The sequence below is a fragment of the Ambystoma mexicanum genome, chromosome 5p (assembly GCF_040938575.1).
Source record: "Ambystoma mexicanum isolate Mex_15411 chromosome 5p, UKY_AmexF1_1, whole genome shotgun sequence".
NCBI classification, from domain to species: Eukaryota; Metazoa; Chordata; class Amphibia; order Caudata; family Ambystomatidae; genus Ambystoma; species Ambystoma mexicanum.
In genome coordinates, this window is record NC_090930.1 from 1,114,955,358 (window position 1) to 1,114,978,533 (window position 23,176).

The 23,176-nt window shown below is 46.1% G+C and overlaps 1 protein-coding gene across 5 annotated transcripts in view; it reads left to right on the forward strand.

Moving 5' to 3' along the window:
• KIF13A (kinesin family member 13A) overlaps positions 1-23,176 on the forward strand; it is a 2,203,773-nt gene that overhangs the window by 761,607 nt on the left and 1,418,990 nt on the right. For all 5 annotated transcript variants that reach the window (XM_069613597.1, XM_069613593.1, XM_069613596.1 and 2 more), the window contains 2 exons: positions 13,264-13,375; positions 14,486-14,698. In XM_069613597.1, the coding sequence (XP_069469698.1) occupies positions 13,264-13,375; positions 14,486-14,698 (325 nt within the window). The remainder of the gene's footprint in view (positions 1-13,263; positions 13,376-14,485; positions 14,699-23,176) is intronic.

The window sequence follows — 23,176 nt, forward strand, 5'->3', positions numbered from 1 at the left end:
TAACAAATCTCTGTTATGTGTCTAACCTTATCTTTTGCCTTTCTGTTGCAGATGCTCCGAGTTCAGATGATGCGCGTCGTGCCGCAGTGCCCAGATGATGCTGTCTGCGTTCCGAAATGCTTTCAGGTGAGTCGCTGGGCCAGGAAGAAGATGACTGAGCTCCAAGATGTTTGCAGGTGAGCCGCAGTGCCAGGAAGAAGATGACTGCACTGCAAGATGTTTGCAGGTGAGCCACAGTACCAGAAGGAAGTGTTCAGGTGAGAGCAGAATCCGCCGGATGGTGAGTATGATTGTGGATGGCAGGATCTCTTCAGGTAAGTTGAATCCCAGGCGACGGTGAGCGTTACGCTGCACAGAGGTGCAGAATAACACGAAGCGTCTGTCTTGAGGATCGGGGCAGTTTATATAGCTGAGATCGTGGGCATGCCCATTAGAGCCGGCTTACCAGCCACACCCTGCCACTCCTAGAGAGTGAGCACGTGCAAAGGCAATCCATTAGCAGCCACACCCAAGAATACACTGGGGGTTGCTTAATGGATGGAATGTTCAAGGTTAATTCATCCTACTTAATGGATGGAATGTTCAAGGTTAATACATCTGAAGTGCTATGTCCATAATAAAAGATTCTTGGTGTTAAATGGATGTTCTTGTTTACTTTTGTTAATGAGCCTGCTGCCAAAGGCCCAGGACAGTGTCCACCCAAGTCTGCTGTGCATGCAACCCCTGCATGCCTGTGCCCCTAACTTCATGACCATGACAGGGTTGCAGATGCCCTGATGGCTTTTATCTGTGAATTCTGCTGTGGCAACATCATGATTGATGATCATAAGTACCCATACCGTGTGTTCGTAATGAGAGATTCCTGTATAGATTGTATTGAGAAACTTAGTGCATAAATACATGTGTGTCAGTGTCATGTCTGTATGATTTTGGTCTGAAAGGGAATGATGCTACAAGATGACTTGCGTCTGCCTAAGTGCGTATGAAACAATTAGAATGATTGCGCAAAAGTGTGTCTGTCTAATGTAAGTGGGTGCAAGATGTTAGAAGTCTAGAAGAAGTTGGAATGAATACCACATCTTTGTAGCCACATCCTAAAGATCATTAGCATGTACATTGCAGGTAATCAGATCAATGTGCTATTACATCTCTGTGTCTTGGCAGAGAAAATGCTATTGTACATATGTAAACTAAGTTTCTAAATAGTAAATATGAATAGTTTTAAGAAACCTTGAAGTGGCAATATTTCTCATAATTGCATTGGCATAGACCCCCTAGTTAAAATATATTCTGGCATAAGGATCCACTATGCTATAATTGTATCAATTTATAAACAATTGCAACTTAATGTACACACACAATAAAGTCATAATTAGTATCATGTGTAGCATGACCGTTATTACAGTAAAACATGCATCTCATGATCCATGTTCAAACCACTGGTTATAGTTCTCAATGTGCAGATCAGCCTGACTTCCATTCAATTTGAGCTCCCTGTCACTATCTCACTTCCCACTCAGCATTCTTAGTACTTCTACAAATCCAATTTGTTTTTTATCGTCCAATTGGTGGTGCTCCTGCCAATGAGTTGCAAGAGGCAGCTATGGGTCCTGACTCCACAAGATGTTCAAATGCTCCCTTGTCATGCTTCCAATGTAGAGCTTGTGGCAAGCACATACTATATAAACAACAAGTTTGGTTCTGCTATTGATGAATTCACTGGTTTTTACTCTGGCGTATTGGCACATCGAACATGTTGCACATTTCTAAAAGCCTTTCCTGTCCCGCCTTCTCCACCAGTCTGGCATCCATGTTGGGTTCCTTGTTAATCATACACTAGGGACCGACTCTAGTTCGTAGGGCCAATGCTTTGGTATATATAATGCTGAGTTTATTCCCTAGAAATGGTTTGAGGTCAATCCTGCTGATCATCCTAATCTTGGTTGCCTCATTGCTTTCTGTTTCAGGTTTAGGTCTGAGTAAATTCTTCCTTTGCTGTCTTGATCGCTTTAGTCAGACATGAGGTTATATATCCACGTTCCTGTAATCTTTGCCTCTATAATTCACATTCCTGTGGCAAACACTGTCTCGATACAGTTCCTTCGTGCCCTGATATCCCCCTGTAGGACTGCTATCCAATGTGTGCCTGCGATGACAACTTGTAGCAAGACGAGTGGAGTTGACTGCTGTGCTTTTCCTTAATGTTTTGGTCTGTATATGATTGTCTTGAATATAGATCTCGAGGTCTAGAAAATCGATTTCTGATGCACTGGCTGTGTATGTGAATTGCAGCCCAACATCATTCTTATTTAGCATTGCTACATAGTCTCGTAACTGGCAAGGTAGGTCAATATATAAAATATAAGTAAGGGACAAGGCTGGGGCGTGGCTTGCCATGGAGCTGTGAGTGAACGTTTGGGGAGCACGCCTATGTCGTTTAGCATGGCCTGATGCCCCCAGCTGGTCGCTGCTTGACAGAGTTTGAGAGTGTTGAGGAGGCAAGATGACGACTGGCACTGGGCTGGCGCGGATCCAAACACTGTGAAGGACGCTGAGTGGAGGAGGAGCTTGGTACTCTGCACGGCGGCAGTGACTTCCATGCAACTGCCTGGCTCACCTTGCAGCAGAACAGCAGAGCCCCAAGATCAGACCGTGAAGGAAACAAGTGACTCCGACGGCGTGCTACTGAGCAGATATTGCAGACCTTGCTCCGTGGGACAGGCGGGCCCAGAGTGTGGTGCCGTGCACAGCATAACTCGCGGGCAGCGGCACCTGTTTTCGCTGAAGGGGCAGCACCATGCGTGCACTTAGACAACAAACAGCTGACGGCCTGTACGGAGTGGGCGAAAGTCGTGGTGCGGGCCTGGTGGAGGAGGACTTGACTAGTGAGGGACAGCGAGGATCGAAGCCGGCGGAGAAGGATCCCAAAGGCCCCCAGTTGCTGTGCAACTGCACAGGCAAAGTTGGGAGAGGGGAGCACAGCCCACACCCTGCTTCACAGGCTACTTCAACTGATGCGCACCTGAGTACCAATTTTGTTTGCAGATGCTGGGGCGGCGATAGGCCGCGGTCCACGCTATTGCCAACACAAAGTGGATGCCTGGCCCTCTGTGAAAAGGCTGCATGGGAGATCAACTAAGGGCCTGACTAACAGCTGGGCTGCCTGTTATGGCCTGCTAACAGTGTGCAGCGGATCCGGCGGGGTCTGCGTGTTGGGCCACCCTGGCAGTTCAGAGAAAGCGCCTGACAAAAGGGGAGTGGATCGGTGCCCGAGCCTCCCTGTACTGGGAGGTTGTACATCTGTTGTGAGGGACGCCTGGGGCCTTCAAGAGTGGTGGCTGGGAGGTAGGTGTGGGTCCTTGGGGTATACATTGACTTGGGCGGTACTTCAGGACAACCCCACTTGGCTGACGAAAAGTAGCTTTGCAGCCCGGTGGAATAACGGAGGGTGGGCACTGTACCCTACAGCTCCAAAGAAGACTGTGGTGCCACTGCCGATTACCGGTGGGTTAGGACTAACAGCCCCAGGGAGGACAAGTGCGCTCATTGCTGAAATCTGTAACAGTGCAACACAGCGATACCTGCGGTGTAGATGGAAGGGAAAAAGACACTGGGTTCTTCTGAGAGACTCACAGCACATCAGAAGCAGCCCCACAGATACAGGGTTACCTTGTGGGTCAAATCATTAGAAGGGCTGAGTCTTGGCATATCTTTGAGTACCTCGGAGTGGGATGCAAGGCTCATAACACTTGTTTCTTCTACTGGACCACATAAGAAAGCCTGGATGCCTTCGAAAGCTGTCAAATTGAGAGCCACCCAGAAGACACTGGACGCTTTTGCTAGAAGCCCACGGCTAACGCCTGCTGGGCACATGCCGTCATCACAAGAGAAGGAGTGGGAGGCCATAGAGATGCACAATCAAGTGATGTTGGCTATTGCAGACCTAAAAGTCACACTGGGCACTCAAATAGAAGCTGTCAAGATAGACGTGGTTCGGTTACGTCAGGATGTTAGAAACCTGGTGGAGCGGACCAGAAATCTGGAAACCCAACTGAAAGAAAACACAGAGGGGCACCAGAAAACAAGCACTGATGTCCATATCCTAATGCAGAAAGTCATCTTACTTGAAAACAGAATGGAGGATGCAGAAACAATGTGCGTATGATTGGCCTGCCAGAGGGCGAGGAAGGCAGCGACCCCACTATGTACGTGGAGAACTTGTTCCTACAAGAAATTGGACCAGGAAACCTCACTCAAGGCTTCACCATTGAACTTGCTTACAACGCCCTCACCAGAAGGCCGCCTCCGGAAACACCCCACGCTCCCACCTCCCCCCAAGGCCCATAATGGCAAGGGTTCTGAACTACAAGGACCGAGAAAAGATCAGTTCTTACTCCAGACAAGGAGGTACACTACGCAGAGCCTCCACAGACCTAGCGGTGTACCCCGACTATACCTTCCATGTACAGAAGAGCCGAGGTCAATTTTCAGTGGCCAAAAGTGGGAAAGTTACTGTCGTTCATGGTTCGCCTGTACGAATGCCCAGTGGAGAATCTAGATAAAGTTTTTGTTCTGTATACGCAGGACGCCTATTTGGTCTATGGTGGGGGGTCCATTCCAAAGTACACAAATGTGAATGGCTAGTACTGTAAACGTGCTTACCTGGAATGTCAGGGGCTTGAACAATTATGTGAAAAGAAATTGAGTTTTTTCCTACCTGAGGAGTTGTAAAATTGAATTTGCGTTGCTGCAGGAGACACACTAAACGGCAGATAAACGAGCTCTGTTGTCCAGTAGATGGAGTGGGCGGGTGTTCGGTTCCTCATACTCTGCATACGCCAGAGGGGTCCTGATCTGGATAGTGTCCACGGTACCCTTTAGGGTCACACAGGTTAAGACTGACAACAAAGGCAGAATGGTGCTGGTACAAGGGCTCCTGGAACACCTAGATATGTTTGTTTAATACATACGCCCCCAACCATAATGCTGCAGGGATTTTCCAAACGCTATACCCAAGGCTTAGCCCCTACAGGAACAGCAATGTTATATGGGGGTGCGATTTTAATTGTACTCTAAACCCAGTATTGGATAGATCTGACACCAGACATTGTAGACCTGCCCCAACGGCTAAGCCTCTACAGACGCTCCTGACAATATTTAGCCTGGTAGACATCTAGAGAACACTGCACCCAGACACCAAGCACTTTTCCCATCTCTACGCTCCACATGCTGTCCACGCTAGGATTGATTACTTTTTTATTGGTCAGGAGATTGCTGATAGATTCACACTCGCCAGGTACAGAGGCAGGGTACTGTCAGATCATGTGCCCCTCTGACTGCAATGGCAGTACGTGCCCCCTAGGCCCCGAATTTCCACGTGGAGACTTAGAAGTGAATCTTGACACGACATCCCCATCCGTGACCACATTAAAAAAAAAAGCATTGCTGAGTATGTCGAGCATAACTTGGGCAGAGTCCAAGACTCTGAAAGGTTCTTCTGAGGTGGTGATGGTGTTTGATGTATAGATAGGGTCCCTGTTGTGCATTTGACTGGAAGAGTGTAGCCTTAAGAACCCTGTGGCTAATGTGCCAGGGGGTGCAGCATTGAGCATCTCCCAGCTGGGAGATGTCATGACGTAGCTTAAATTCTAGAGAAGGTTGCATTAGTTCGAGCTGGCATGGTGTCTCTAGATGGGGCTATGACTGGTTTTAAGTTAGAGGTTTGCGGACTTCTTGGAATGTGTTATTGGGTTTGGAGTCATGGAGGAACTTTCATAAGTAATTCTCTAGAGGATTCCAGATGTCTGGCGGGTCATTATTCTTCCATATAGCGGTGATGCATTGAATGGCTGCTGCTAGAAGAGAATCTAGTAGAGAGATTTGCTTAGTATTAAGAGTCTTGCTTTAACATTGGTAATTAATGATTTGTTACAAAGGTCTTTCAATGAATGGATAGAACCAATTTGAAGAATATTTAAAAATATTTTTAGTAACCTTCTCCCAGAATACAGAAAGTTGAGAACATGAGAAAAGCATATGCTCCATTGAGCCTAGTAGTTGTGTATCTTTGCATCTCCAGCATGGTGGACTGTCCCACATTTTGGCCTTGTGTAATTTTTGTGGGGTCCATAGTGCCCTTTGAAAGACAAAGAAATGGGCTTGTTTTACTGGCTGATCTGGAAGCTTTCCCTAGCCTTCTGAAAATGTGTTGCCATTGGTTTATTTCCAGTTCAGTGCCCAGAGCTTCTTCCCGTTTCCTAGTGACTTCCGGATTCAGGTTAATGTGATTGTAATTAAGAGAGTGTTCCTTTTGTAAAAAAAAAAAAAAACAACACTGACCTTGTTAAGTGAGCTGGACAATTTAATGTTGTCTCTATTGTATCTGTCTGCTTTTTGAGAGTTTGTTTTGTATTTTGAGCTTATTTTACAGAGCTTCATATAGTTGCTAAGTTCAGTTGGAGGGAGACCATATTTGTCCTGATGTTCTGCAAATCCGAGGAGATTGATCGGGCCATGCACGAAAAGGTCTGTTTGTTAATTGATAATGAGGGATTGTTCCAAACTGAGGTAAAACGGGAGTCTACCTGTGTTATCTCAGATGCTATATTGGACCCTTTCATTATTTTGCTAGCAGAGGTCAAGCTAGGGATTAGAGTGTGCGATAAGCACACTCGCCCACAAGGACAATTAGCACTTTTTCTAACATCAAGACTTTACCATCTTACCCCTCTTGGCCTGATTGCCGGTTACATCCTCAGATGTTCTCTTCTCCATTGTTCCATCTGTTCCTCCTGAATGTTCTTGCTTTTAATGTATGGTTTTCGTTTTTATTCAATTGTCTTGCAAATTTCTCTATTTTTCAGGCCTCATATTTACTGTTTATTCTTCTTCTGGCTTATTTTGTCGTTTCTATTACTTACTATTCTATACTGCCTTGTATTTGTCATAATTTCAAATATTGTACCATCTCATTAATTTATTTACAGTGCTTTACCAATAACAAAAAAACTGTTATTAATGTTAGCACCTGCAATAGGACAAGTCATCTAAGATGAGTGACTGATGTAAGGAACTCATGGTGGCAACAGTAAAGACAGACACAAGTGATCACAGTTCAAGTGTGTTTATTAAACTGTAAATGCCGGGTGCAAAAATGCCTAATCTAAACCTACATCTTAGATGGGAGCAAGCTTCGACCATCAAATGAAAAATAAGGCAGTCCTTGTGGCGTTGTAAAAATAAAAGGGCCTATACTAAAGAAAAATCTATTGCCAACAGGATTATGCCCACATTATTTGAGCCTAGTATTCATATTGCAATTAAATCCTGCGGCGATTACACTTCATTGTTCCTGCGTTCATGCTACCTACTCCTTTGTTCACCTTTTCACTCCTCTCTTTCCCTACTGTAATTCAGAACAATGCGCTACACACCATCATTTGTGCCCAGATTTGATTTGCTCCTAGATATCCAAATGTGATGCCTGCCCTAATGTAATTTTGCCCAAGGTGACCCAATGTATTTTGTGCCCTATGCTGATTTTGCTCCTAGCTGTCCCAATGCATTTCATACCCTACTGTGATTTGGCTACAGGTGACCAACTTCAATTGGTGTAATTTGCTCCTAAATATCACACACTGAACTTTTAGGTTGCTCCTAAATACCCCACTAGAACTCTGCCCTCAGTGACAGATTTCTGGGATCTCCCTATTGTGTGTGCTCCTCTGTCACCCTCTATTCACTTAGTATTCTCGTCAGGCAGCTCCTTATGTCTTCCCTATTTCCATGTATTGCTACAGTCTGATACAGGACCATTCTCGGTACATTGTCTCCCTTTGCCATAGACACCAGCGTGCCTCAAGACGTCTCACAATTAGTCTACTGAAACGGCGCGACTCCCAAGGCTTCGCCTCAGCACTACATCGACTGAAATGTCCCTGCCACCACCACGCTGGATTGATTCGCAAAGTCCCCCATTGAAATATCCTCTATGCCCCACCCCTGCACCAAGATTCTCAGCCGCTATGTTCAAACAAACTGCACCCATTACAATTAAGTCACTCCGAGCAATTCAATAACTTCCCTACAGACATCGCACATCAGAAAAGTACATTCTGGAACCAAATTCACAGTCCCAGATGCCATGCATTTTAGCACCACAGGCATAAATGCTCCAGGCTGGACACACATGCCTCAACTCAAAATACACAGAAATAGACCTGCACACCAGGTTCTTACCAACTGCACTAATTGATAAATGAGCAAAGCTATATTGCCTTTTTTCTCCCCTCCCCACTAACTAAGCCTACGCCCCTCTTTCAAATCCTGTAGACGTGAAACCCTGTGACATAAGCAAATATTGGGGCATTGCTGAGGTTTGCAATTGGCTATTGTGTATTTATTGTATGGCATTTATTAATTGAGAGTACAGGGTGTTTCGCCCAGAAACACCTACAGAAGTACAGACCTGAATTTGTAGCAATTCTTAGAAAGGGGTGCTGTGCAAAGAGGGAAAGATGATGTTAATTTGACCGTTTGGCTATGAACAATGGCGCAGTACACAAACCAGTGGACAAGATAAGGCACATGATGGAGAGCAGTCCGAGGGGCAGGGCATGTATAGATGCCTGTATTCAGAGGTGTTTTCTGTGCAGTAGCTAGGGGGATAAATGTTCTGGTAGGTTAAGGGGTCTCCTTTCTAGTTTACGAGGTATAACTCAAGTAAACAATTTGAAGGAATGGATGGCAGTTGTGTTTTTGGCATTGGGACACAGGGAGTTACAGTGGTATGGGGGAAGGAGAAAGAAGAAACGAAAGTGAAAGGATGTAGAGAGTAGAAAGGGGAAAAGACTACAATGGGCTCTATGCTGTCTTGCAGTTTGCCGGCTGAGGAGTCCCCAGATCACATCATTCAGGTTCTCCAGAGGGAGTTCACTTTTCTGCAGTTGCTACTGATTTCCATTAATAATTCTGCTGATCAAGGAAGTCCATCCCTTCTCCTTCTGAAGCAAAATGTAGATGGAGTGCAGAGCAAACAAATATTCTGTCTTCTTGACGGCCTGGCCTCGCCTTGTATTGTAGGCTTGTAAATCAGTTTTGGGCAGTGTTTTAATCCAAAAATTAACTTGCTCAGGAAACACGAGCCAGAGGAACCCCCCAGCTGCGCTCGCTTGCCATCCTTCAATTTGTGATTTGTTCTGTGAGCAAAGGACCCTGTTGCGCTGCAGTAAGGAGGCGTTTAAATGAAGCATGTTCTGAAAAATTGGCATTTTATAAATTAATGCACTGAGGCCTCCCTTGCTGCCTCATATGTTAAACTGACTGCTTATCCCCTTATTGTCTATGCGGCAGGTGTTTTGGATATAGAACCTTATAAGGAACCTGCTGTTTCTTGCATGTTAATTGTGGTGGTTGAAGGCAATATAGTTTCAAAATTAGTACTTTCGTTCGGCAATTGTGAATTGTTTTGTAAAGTGTGGCTATCTTGTCTTCCATCCGTTTTGCTGAGCTTTTATGTTTACCTAGGCGGGCAGCGGAGCTTCTATAGCTATAATGATCATTGTGGCAGCCACTTTGTATAGACCAGTTGGCAAGGATCTTGTGAGACTGCACCCGGGCAAAGCCACCAGTAAAGAATGAAAACTCTGAAGGTTGTGAATGGTGGATCCAACAGAATCCCCACAGTCCTCAATCTACTCAGAGGTCAGGTCTTTCTAGCCCATGCAACCAATATATAGACCGGGGACGCAACCAAGAGATGTTAGTACATACAGTCATAGTCAAGTGCCCTGAGATGCTGATCCAGGAATATGGGACTCCCAAACTTTGGGGAGACTCACTCAAGATTCCAGCCCGACTCATTGCCCAGACTAGCCTGAAATCTGCAGGGAAAGTTGTCTGGTGTACTAGTCCCATCGACCTACATGGAAACTAAGACACCAGGAGGCGGTATATCAGGGTTGCCCCAGAGTACTCCCACACATCCTTACACCTATCCAAGCTGCAGAGAACCCCCTTCCCCTCAGCTCCAGTATTCAACAAAGAATCCCTCCATTACTTTTGAAAGATCCTCTGCTTCCCGCTCTCTGGAAAAAGAGGCGAGATACACCCAGTACCAATCAGGGGGGAAAGGAAAATAACTACCGCAGACAATTGAGGGGGGGCAGCATCTGGTTTTGGCAGCATAATGGGGACTCTTTTCTCTTATTCTGACAGATGGGAAGCAATAGTAGTAAGTGCAGAGATTAGTCAAAGAGTCCAGGGGCCTAGACAGACTGATGATTCAAGGGCACCACTATCTCTTTATCATGAGAAGGTTACACTATCCCTTGAAAAGTGAGAGAGCCACATTTCTGGAAGAGAACCAAACACTGTGATCACTGAGAGGGAGACATACCTATGGAGAGAACCAGACTGAAGGGAAGAGCAAGAACCCCTGAGAGAAATCTGAAGTTTTTCTGGGGGCGATCATCAGCTGTTGTGGAGGTATTAAAAAGAAAAAGAGAGAGAGCTTATCAGCCTGCTGAATGCAGTAACTTGTACCCTGACCAATATCGGAGAGTAACGGGATTTGATTGCTCTTAGCTTAGTAAGGGCTATATCCCAGTCCTTCGCCTCAGCCAGACTAGGGGAGTGATTGAGCCTGTTGTGGGTTCACAGCATGGCATAGCGAAAGACTGAATCTATTGTGAACTCAAGCCCTGGAAGGTGACCCTTTGCTGGTGGGTGAGAATAACTTTAGTTTAACAAGCACCCGGCAGGGTGGGAAACATTCCATAAAAGATCACATATCCAAGCAGCATTGGAAGGCGATCCAGGAAAAGACGGTAACGACTGTGCCACTTCAAAAAAAAGAAGATGCAGCGAAAGACACATGCTTTAAACAGCCTGGGGTGATGAATGACTTGAAGAGAACCAAGAAGAGGGTTCTGTGGTCCTGAGCTCTATTTTGCTTAGACTAGAAAAACTGATCCTGACACTAAGGTCCTATTAGAGTTCTGCTTTACACTCTTTTCTTTATCCCCTCCATCCTGACACTATCAACCAGAGAATACGATAGTATTCCCCTTGGTACGGTAGATATTCACCCAACCCATGTTCCCTGAAACATAGCAGTTAGATTGACTTGGACAAGGTTGAAGGTCCTTTGTAGGAAGGGTCTGGATCAGTTTACAGATTTGTAGACATAATTCCCCCACTAGACTGGTGTTCTGTCCCCTCTTGTTCTTTTCATAGCTGAACCAAGTAGGCCATTCTGTTCCATTATTCTCTCAATTATGCTTAGGTGTTTACCCATCCGGTCCTACCCCGTAAAAAGCTTTTGAACCTTACATTGTGTGTAGTAAATGTTCTGATGCTTCCCAGACCACAACATTAATTACTGTTGAATGCTTTGTAGAATGTGCATAGGATTTTGAACTTCATTACTTGCTCTACTGTGAACAAGTGGAGCTCTTGCAGGTCTGCTGTGATGTGGTCTGGCTTTTTAGGGTCATATATACTCTTCAGTGTCGATGCTGCATAGTTTTAAATTTCGGTTTATTTGCCACTAAATATTTTACATTGCACCAATCTACCCAAGGAAGCATCATGGCCTTCATGAGCTTGATCTGATTCTTCACATCGAGTATTCAAAGGATCATTCTGAGCATCCTGATCTGCAATGCCTGCCCTCAATTCTTGGCTCCAAGAGAGGAGTGTTTTTTCACATGATCTGCCTGGGATCTAAAAGATAATTAGATCTTGCTTGTAGTATATAAAATGCTGATTAAGTTAACATAAGCATGACAGGACCTACTCTTCAGTTCCCAGTTCAACTATTGCTATACACATACGTCTGCGTGACATTAACGGAGTGTTTGTGTGCAAGGGCACATTAGTTGGCGTCATTTCAAACATAATAGGAATATATACCAAACAAATGTTATAGTTTTCAGCTCCCTTAGCTGTGAGATTTGCAGCACACCACGCACTGTACCAGCTCCTTATTCTCCAGAGGAAGCTCCCACTTATTGGGTGACTATTGATGCAAATGTGCTGCTGCCAGCTCCTGCGCATCATGCTTTGTTACCTTTTAACCAATGAACATAAGACTGCAGCATGTCAGGATTGGATAGAAACCTGCATATACTGTTGCAGTATATACTATAGGTATACTGGATTTGTGTGTGCTGGAATACTGTGGCAAAGTGTTTGACATTCCCAGAATCTTTAGTTTTATAATCCCAGCACAGTTGCAGTTTGAGAATTCCAGTATATTCCAAGGTTTCCATTCCAAATACAATCCCAGTTTTTATAGCCTTAATATTTTCATCAATGTCTCATTGTTCTACTCCCTGGGTAAGCTTCCAATTTTCAGATCTTGGGGGGGTCATAGGGATACCCAGTTCATGGTGGTATACTGTGGTGATCTGAAAGGCATACAAAGAAACTAGCCAGCAATGTGTTCAGGAGGTATCGGGTGATCCACAGTGGTAGTGTTTCTACACATACAGGCACTTGGGGAAGGACAGGAATGGAGTCCCTTTCAGCTGCCACCTTCTGCCCCATGGGTAGGAATGGCTCAGGCTTAAGCCCTTGTGGGCCTCCCATCCCAGGCTGAGAGCGTTCCCTCCCTTCTCTTGACAATGTCAGATTACTGACCTTGTCACATATGCTAGCAAAGCATACCAGAAATTGACAATGATGTGCTAAGTGGGTATAATGCAAATTAACAATCATGTATAAAGTGGGTATGCTGCAAACTGGTCATGGTGTACCAGCTCAGCATTATGGAAACTTGAAATGATCTGCTAAGTGAGAACAATGTACTTTTTAGTTGGCCATTGCATAAACGGGTAATGATGTGCACAATATTTTCAAATATGTCAACATACAAGTCAGAGTCAATATTTGGCATTTTATAGTTGCTTCATCTATATGAGCATGCTCTTGATGGCTTTATGCTTTGCAAATGTAACACTGCTGCTCACTGGTTATAGGTTTCCTTTGCTATCCTTCACCCCTCTTTGATTTATATTCTCTGCCATTTGAAATAGATGTGATAGTAATGGCTTTTAAATCTCAGCTTCTCTAGTTTCACTATTTCCCGGCCCCTGAGTTAATGCTTTATCTGTCTTCTCTGACATAATTATGTTAATTTAATTTGAATCATACTTTGTTTCTACGTTGCTGTGTATCACTCCCTCTCAGATGTAATAAAACGTGCTGGTGATAGGCTTCAGGTTTCATCCTTCACACACCTTTTTTTGTTCTTATTCATAGGTCCCTCACAACACTGGGCTTGGTCATTTCATCACTGGCGGACCAATGTGCTGGAAAGGGAAAAAACAAATTTGTGCCTTACAGGGATTCTGTGCTCACATGGCTGCTCAAGGTAAAACATTGGTCTGTGCTTAGGAGTCGTGATATTTTAGTTTTGAGTTTTGCATTCACAAACTATTGCTTTACGTGCTTGTAGGTAAGATTACCCGTTTACATTAATGTGCTTGTTTTTATTTTATGCTGGGATCTTTTATTATGAATGTGTTTTTTTAATTATGGCAAACCGTGTACATCGCCATGTATTTGAGTTTTTTAGCATTGTCTTTTTACTGTAAATGTACCTGCTTCAGTTTATCTTTATGCAGTCTTTTACAGCTGGGCAGAGCCAGGAAACAGACAAAAAGGCACTGTACTGCATTGCTTTTATTATGGATAGACGATCAAAAAAGATCCAGTAGATATTTGTCCAGAGGTTATGTATGCAGCTGCAAAGATACATGAATGGAAATCTGTTAAATTGTTAATACATTTAATACTCCAGGAACTGTTTCAATTTCAGCAACTCATTTTAGAAATAGAATATTGAAAACCGAACCGCTTGCTAGAAGCCTCCATTCATATGCAGCCTGCATGTTTGATACATATCCTCCACTGAGGTGCATAAACATGTTGTGTTCTTTGAATGTTAATGTAGGTTGCAGTTGGCCTAGCAGCTTGAACTCTGTTGCTGGGTTAGATAGTGGGGCTGCTGAACAAGGAGGGCCATATACTCCTCATAATGTCAAACACAGGCCAGGTCCTCCAGCATCTGTCTAGGTTGGTTCAGTTTGTTGGGATGGGTCAGTAAAATGCTGCTGGCAAGAAAGTGGTGAGGGCGGACAGTAAGCGCAAATCATACCTGTTGCAACTGTGACATCTCATTTCCTTTTACAGCTTTGTGGTGGAGCCCTCCCAGTCAGGTAAGAGGCATTTCTGGCAGGGCCATCTCAACAGTGGCAATTCAGTGATCATGTTCATCAAATCTCTGATCTCCGCTGAGAGTTCAAGCAGGACCTTCCAATTGAGAACCATAGATAATGGACAAAATACAACTGCCCAGAGAATGAAACAACTAGATTTCTCAATGTCCACATTTTTGTTTCGTTTGCATAAATCAGGGGTCAGTCTTGCTTTGACTTTGTACCTATTCTTTTCTCACACATTCTGACAATTGGGTTTACAGGACAACTTGGGAGGCAACAGCAAAACTGCAATGATCGCCACTATCAGCCCAGCTGCTGACAACTATGAGGAAACACTGTCCACCTTAAGGTATGCTGACCGTGCCAAGAGGATTGTGAATCATGCAGTGGTAAACGAAGACCCAAATGCCAGAGTGATCAGAGAGCTACGGGAAGAAGTAGAAAAATTGAAGGAACAGCTTTCGCAGGCTGAGGTAAACACAGAGAGGGCAGTTGTGGCATACTTGCCTGATGTAACACATAGGAATTGGTGTGTGTTTTTATACATTTCCAGAGAGGAGGGCTGTCCCCAATACAGACCTTGATTCAATGGCATGTGTGCCTTCGTGTGAAAGCGTTCATTTTCATAATTCCTTCTGCAGGTGTATTAATTAATGTTTTTATTACACACCTAATAGCAGAGACCAGGCCCTAAGCACGGGACCGGGATTCAAACCTGTACTGCTCCTGCTTCCAAGACAAATGTGTTGCCTCTGAACCATCTTCCCGGCCCAGTTTTATCTCATTAATCATCAGTGTCCGACAAGGGTCTCTATGACTTTTAAAAAAAAATGCAATTACTGTGAAAATAAAATTGAAGTTATTAAGGAGAACTCTGTGGACCTCCTCCTTACGGTCACACACACTACAGTTATCTGAATGCCAGGTCAGCAGCCAATTTCCTGCACTTTGTCACCTATGACACCTGGAATCAAGAAGGATGCCAAGGTTTCACCTACCAGCCTCCTCTGGCGTTGTAGCTCATGGGGTTCCCAAACCCCGTCTTTGCTATTGCTCTAGGTGCAGGCTTATTGAGGCCCCCTATCCCATGACTAAATCAGTCTTAAAAGCTTGCAGGATTCTCTGCGTCTTTTTGATGATAACATGGGGGTCAGCCAGGAAAGGGACAGAAGGATCACTCCCTACTTAGTTTCTTTCTAGTAGTCCCTGCCTGCTTCCTCTGTAAGCTAATGCTACGCTCATGGACCCCAGCCAGAAACTCCTCCCCACAACTGCCTAGGGACTCCTAAAGCAATACTTTCATTGCACTCTGGAACATCCCCTCCCTGGCTGGCTTGTTTTATTTCCATACTCTGGCTCACAGATGAGCTCTTAAATAAAGCCCTGTGTTTCTGGTCAGTTGCCCTCTCCTACCACCTCCACCTCTCATTCACCAAATGTTATTTGCTCTGCATTTCCTCACTCCAAAACTCCTTGCCCACCTCACATTGTGGTGTCTCTATTCCAATCTCCTCACCACCTCCTTTATTTCTGTGGTTAACTCCTCCTCAGCCGTCACTGTCTTCTCACAACCACTCTGGCCAGTACATATGACAACCACATCCTGGCTACCACCTTGGTTGTTCTTCCCTCCTCTCTACCCTCTCAGGTTGCTCTTGTTGCTACCACCTCCCAGTGGTCGCAGTGGGCGGGAGCGATGCTCCTCTACTTCTTTTAATTACGTTTTACCGTTCCTATACTTTTTTTTTTTTTTAAAAACGTTCCGGAACGGTTTCGTTTTAAAATAAAAGTGTAGGAAGAAGTTGAAACTTGCATTTTCATTGCACTGCACTGGACGTTCCCTTAAACATCAGGTGCATGTCTTTTGGGTTTTTTATTCTGCATCGGAGGGGGCGTGGCAGAGCTGTGCAGGCCAGTAGGGAACATAGTTCCACTACTTCTTTTCGTACACTTCGACCACTGCCACCTCCTCATTACCATCTAGCATTGTTCTCAACACCACCTCGTCTACTAAGTTGAACTTCTCTTTTTGTTTTTTTCTACCTCACCCTACCTCAACAGGCTTTTCTTTTCACTCCCACCTCTTCTTTACCAAGTAGACCCTTCTCTAACTCTCCCACTACCGCCTCCTTAGCCAAGTCGTCCTTTGCAGTTAACAACTATGCCAATCCTGTTACTACCGCCACCATCCTCCATTCTGATCTCACCACTCCCCCTTGTGGCGCCCTCTCTCTCTGTATGTCCATTCACCCCCTTCTCCATTGCTCTCCAGGCTTCAGCTTTCTCCGAACACGAGCCTCTTGCTCCACAACCCACAGTCTGCAAACTGGGCTGGTTGCATTTATAGCCTGTTTCTCCTCCCCTTAAGTGTGCTTTTAACTGAGGGTTGTCACATGTGAGTGGCGATTTTATGAGGTCTGGGATTGGCTGACTTCCCAGCGTGCACATGGAGTTGTTTTGGGTTCATGGTGTGGGACCAAGCTTATATCTAGCCTGTCCATCAGTTTGGATTTTAGAATCCTCCCTGAGGCTCCTTGCACTGAGCGGAGAGTGTTTGCTTTCCCTGTGTATGAATTTAACACTGAAAACAGATGGGATAATCTCTCTACACCCCTTAGTGCATGAATAGCCTTTGTGCTTGGGAAGCCTGTAAAATAGTTTCAAATGAATTTTGTCCTCCCTCCTATTCATCATCTTTGATATACTTTGATATCCTGCTTGCAGCTCGGAAAGTTTTCTCAGCAGAGGGTGCTGTGCGTCATCGTCTACCTTGTGTCCTTTGAGGGCCTCCGACCTCCTCAAGTATGACTTTGACACTGGTATAAAAAAGCATGCACCGTGCCCGTTGCCTCGGTTACGTTTTTCCGCAAAGCTGCTCAAAACGGTTCTTCGCCTCGACGTGTTCAATAACTGCGTAGTTTGCGAGTTTATCTAAAAAATGTCAACTCATACCCTGAAAACGCGCTTCAAGAGATGTGCCAAGTGATCGGCTAAGATGTCTATAACCAATCCTCATCGGTATGTCTCTGGGGCCCGGGGCCGGGGCACATCGTCGACGATTGTGGCTTGTGCCAGTATATGACTGGAAAAGCTTTAAAGGAGAGGAAAGGGAAACTTGGTTTGGGAAAAACGTCCCCAAAGTGGTCTTCTGTATCCTGCACAAAAAAAATCATCCGAAGCTAAGGGCCAAAGGGAGAGATCGCCACACCAGGCAAAGAGGCATGGTAAGCACGCTAAGCGTTTGTGTCATTCCTCTTCATCATCATTGAGCAGATCTAGGAAAAGGCTTCATCGCTCCAGATCATCCTCTACGGATTCCTCTCCGGATGGAAAACAGCTAAGCTTTCCAAAGAAGGGACCTAGTAAAGCAGAGCTGGAAAACTTCTGCCTGCAACTGTTGGAAGTTTTTGAGAAGGCAGCGACGTCAGCCACTTTGGATGAGTCGTTAGAGACTCCCAACTCCATCGTGCCAAAGGCCGACAGGGCGTTGATGAAAAGCGCTGATCGCACGCCCAACAGCCCGGACAGTAGGTTGTTGAAGGATTCGAAGACCTCGAAAGTAGCTTGTGCTCCTCTCACGGCCTCAACGCTTCAAAAGGATACTTCTCCTATGACCCACTCGACACTGTCGAAGACATCGAAGTTGAGCTCATTGACGTCGGAGTCGGGGTCCTCAACCTTCTTTTCTGAACCATCGAAGGTTTACAAACCACCAGACAAAAGACTTTTTTAAGTCTATGGCCTCTATTTATGAGGAGGAGAAAAGCACTAATTATGGTTTTGGCCAGCAATACATCACTCCTGGTGTTCCAGAAGAGCTGACATCCCAGGAATCAAGAATGAGGGACCTTGTGGACACCCTTAAGGATGCCAGTGGTCTGGATACTTCCCCAGAAGTCGATTTTGGCAGCCTGAAGGCTCAGGACATGCTAGATCAGTAATGGCAAAGGTTATAGAAGACCTGGGCTTGGGGATAGATCTGTTGAGTATGAACAAGATGACTTGACTGATATCTAGGATAAGAGGCCACCTAAGGACCCAGTCCTTCTTTTTCTTACTGCAGTCAAGAATAGGGTCTTGGAGAATTGGAAAAGTCCAGACACCGTTCCTGCAGTCCACAAGGACTTCACTAAGAAATACAGACACTCATCAATGTATCCAGAGTTTCTTTCGAAATATTGAAGTCCTCAAAGCCTTGTTGTTCAAGCAGCCACTGCTGCTTTTAAGGGAGCAGCCTATCCCACGATTCCTCCAAACAGGGAGGATAAAAGACTTGATGCTATTGGAAAGAAAATGTTTTCTTCAGGGAGTATGGCACTGAAGGCAGCCAATGCAACTTGTGCACTGGCAAAGTTTACCTACACTTTGTGGGAGTTAATTGTCATGGCATCGGAACACATCCCAGAGGGTGATGAAAGGGATGGTTTTATGAGCATTGTTCAGGACGAGAAGGATGCCACGTGCCAGATCCGCTCCACCTACAGGAAGTTCAGACACTGTTGGAGAATGGTGCAATCAAACAGGTACCTGTAGCGGAAAGAAATCAGGGCTGGTACTCTCCTTATTTTCTGATCCCGAAAAAGGATGGAGAGTTGTAACCCATCCTGGACTGGAGATGCTTGAACAAGTTCCTCAGGAAGGACAAGTTCAAAATGGTCACTCTTTTGCAGATTCTCCAGGCCTTTGAGCTCCAGTATTGTATGGCGTCATTGGATCTTCAGGATGCTTATTTTCATGTGCTGATACATCTCAAGCACAGAAAATACCTGAGATTCGCTGTTGGCAGTTTTCACTATCTCTTTCGAGTACTGCCATTCAGGCTGAACTTCACCACAAGGGTATTCACCAATCTGATGGCGGTGGTGGCAGCAAATCTATGGAGGGGGGAGGGAAATCACAATTTAGGCGTGGTACGCGGTGTAAGGACCTCGCTTCACATGGTGTCTTACGTGCTCATTATTGAGACATGAGGAACGCTCGGGGAATGGCTTGCTTTTTTTCCCTTGTATCTACAGCGTTCACAAGCTGATTGTGTAGGGCTGCCTCAGCACCGTGCAGTAAGTCTGTTGCTGGGAGTTCCAGCCACAGACTTACTACACAGTGCTGAGAAAGCCCTACACAATAATGCGCACGCAAGATAACACGTGAAGCAAGGTCCCTGCACCGCGTACCACGCCTAAATTGAGATTTCCACCACCCAGAGTCCTTTACTAGCTCTAGCTCTGAGGAAGGAGTGTGCACCAGACCTGCTCCCGTGGACCTTGCATGCTTGCATGGAATGATTCCCAAGACAAATCTGGTCCTGAAGATGATGACCCCAACAAAAATGGTCATCGAAACCGGTCGACCATAGGCTCATGGGACATCTCATGACCAGATTGATGTTCTAATAAGCTAATGTGAACACAATTTGAATTATTAATAGCCCCTATTCGGCACAATGGAATCATGAGGTCCCACATGTTCTGTATGTTTGGGACTTTGTTTTCAGTTATCCAGCACTAGGTTTGTTACTGTAGGAGCACCTCACGGATTTGGTGATTAAACCACCATTCTTCCTAGGGACAGCTTGTCTTGACAGGGTCAGGGTTTGTGTCACGACCCTCGCCCAAAACCCCCTCTGGCAAACCCATTGGCCAGGTGGAGTCAGGACTCGGGCCTCTAGAGCCAGGCATCCTCTTCAAAAGCCCTCATGGGGCCAGGCTCATACACCATGAAAAACAATGTGCTTGGGAACTACTTTATTGTATTGTCAGCCAACATGGAGGCATTCACATAGCTTGGTTCCTAAGAACCAAGCTATGCGGTCTAGTGTTTTGGGTGTGGTAGCCTAGGGACTACTTTACCTGGACTATTTTGTTGGGGCTATTTAAACCACACCCGAGCAAGACAACACGCTTCGCGTTACTTTGCAGCTTGCAATGTGAAGCTCAACATGTCCAGCTATTCCCTCGAACCTCGGAGAAGCAGAACCTGCAAGGAGACAAAAGGAGACAAAAGGAACATCATTAGCAGCAGCATCTTAGCAGCATCTTAGCTGCAGTCTTCATCTTTAAACACTTGCAGCTACTGAGAACAGCTTCCTCGAATTTGCACGCCTCCCGGACAGAACGACCTGAAAGAGGAAGATGGAGGCAACATTAAAGAAAGCAGTAGAGACATTTACAAATTACGAACTGCTCAAAAGACTTACCTGGCTGGTCGCCTCTCAGCTGGCACCACTCCGGACATTCCACTCGTGCTGAAGAACACCGCAACCTACAAGGAAGGAAAACACAGGTTAGCAGAGGCAAGACTTCGCAGCGCTGCGCATAGCGCTTACTTACCGCATCATAGCGCTCTTAATGCGCCGTCATTTACCAGTGGGGCTCAACCAAGCCAGTTCGCCGCGCTGAAGCTCCGCATACCTAAGGGAGAAAAAAGATACATTTTAAACAGAGAAAGGCATGCAGGATGGCAACAAAACTAAAGAACAGCAATAAGACCTACCTGAACAATATCAAACGGGCCGGCGTCAGTGAAGTAACTGGACCACACTCGCCCATGAAAGACAACGCGCCCCTGCAAAGAAGGCAGGACGGAGAGCACGCCTAATTCTACCACAAGGTGAGGAGAGGGCGCCAGAGGGACTGAAATCATACGGGGGTGGAGGGAGGATACTTACCCCAGTCGGTCAGTCTTGAACACAGTCCCCCTGTATTTTCAGGCAGAACCTTCCCCGCCGACCACATCAGGGCAAAGCTGAGAAGCATACCAGCGAGTAACCCGGTTGGCTGGCGTCCCTGTGGATACCAGGTGAGCGTAACAGTTTGCTTCCGACAAGCAACAGTTCTTATCTGTTTGTCTTTATGACAGTAGTTGGGTGAGGATCACTCACCAGTGATACATACTCCTATACCCGTTCTTTTGTGATACAATATACCGACCATAACAGGAAGAATGAAATAACTTGATATTACAATTTGTTGTGCCCCAGGTGCTTTTGACACTAGAAGAGCCTTGAACTTCTATATTAACAGGGTTTCTAAGATAAGGGCCACATAATGGGACAGGCAGTTACTAAACAAACACTGTCTTGGTGGATTATACTGTGTATATATAAATGTTACAACTTGGCTGGGAAAGAGGTTCCCGAAACTTTAAGGGCCCACTCAACAAGAGGTGTAGCCACTTCTTCAGCCCTCCAGAGAGCGGTACCTCTGCAGACATCTGCAATGCTGCCACATGGTCTTCTGTGCTTACATTTGCAAAGCACTACTGTTTAGATTACCTTTCGGGCTGAAAATCCAAATTGAACTCTTCTTTCCCACCTCCTGCAAAACACTGTATGGGACACAAACCTACCCCTGGTAATGTTCTTTCAACTGGATGTTGCTCCCACGTATTCCTCATCGACCCTCCCAACCATCCCCTCTGTCAAGAAGGTGTTTCCATGATTTGCACCTTCCTCTCTGTTAACGCTCAAGTATTTCTCATGTTCGAGACTGCTGTGCTGGTGAGAGGAAAAACACGAACTGAGGCAACGGTTGTGGTGCGTGCCTTTTATACCATTGTCAACGTCATACTCTAAGAGGGCGCAGGTCCTTGAAGGACACACGGTCGAGGATGACGCACAGCACCCTCTGCTGAGAAAGTTTCCGATCTGAAAGCAGAATATCGGAGTATATCAAAGAGGAGGAATACGTGTGAGGAACATCCAGTCGAAAGAACATTACCAGGGGTAAGGAATTTGTTCTTTTTTAGCAGGATGTTTTTTTGCCAACAGAAGATGTCCTGTTGGATAGCGGGTCTGGGTCTGAAAATGCGTATCTGTGGTACTGCCTGATTCAGCAAAGTTCTCTTTCAGTGGTTAAAATAACTTCCCTGATGTTCTGAACAATGTATTAACAATGTTACCATGCAGGGGGCATGGCCAGCATGCGAGCAGAGGACGTGAACCTTGTGAGCTCTGCAGGCCCCCGATGAAAATCCTGAAAGCAATCCTGTTTTGGCGGTACGATTTTAGCTGTCTTTGCATCCACAGAAGGGTGAGTGCCCGCGGCTAACCGTGATAAAATCCAAGGTCTGAACGGCCATTCCTTCGGGTAGAACAGATGAAAACTACGAGGCCGTGGGGAAGGAAGGCCGCCTGAAATGGCCACTGAGTCGGACCGGCGGAGCTAATGATCGGAGAAAGAAGGCGCGGCAAGTAACACACCTGTGACCCTGCGCACACAGCGAGACCCGAAGACACAACGGAGGGCTGAGATCCTGATCCCAAGCAGCACTGCCATGGGACACGAGCGGGAGGAAGCAGCCCGGAGGATCGAGGCAGAGACTGCCCCCAGACACTCCGAGCACCGGTGGAGGGGTGTTCCACCTCCCGCGCAACACTGTGAGGCCGTGGGGGCCAACCACACGGCCAGACCAAGGGAACCAGGAACTGGTGAGCACTCTCGGACTGCGCCAGCGGCGCACTACCTGCGCCAGGGATCCGGAGAATGGAGCAGACAATGCGGCCTCCCTGCAAGCCGCAGCTGGATCCGCCAGGGAGGGCGTGAGTGTGTGGAAGGATCCCGGGATTGTGCCTCCGGCGCTGCAGTGCTGGTCATCATCACCCTATTGCAGGGGAAAGCGTTGGTAGGAGGAAGCAACGCTGAGGCAGTCATCTTCTAGAACATACCGCCCGGGGTCGCCTTGGGACACCGACGGTGCGGAGGGTGTACTCCACCCGTGAGGCACCGTCCCATATTGAGCTTAAAAAAGAAGTGAGGGCCCTGAAACACAGCAACGCGCCCAAGAGACAAAGAGACATGGGGAGCACATGCCTGAAGAACATCAACCTGAAACCTGCAGTACAGCCTCCAGTGGCACCCGCTATAAAGCACACCAGCACATCCAGGAGGCCCAGAGACATGAGGTGCGCACATCAGGTACACAGTACCCTGCACAGTGACAGCACAGTTTAAAGG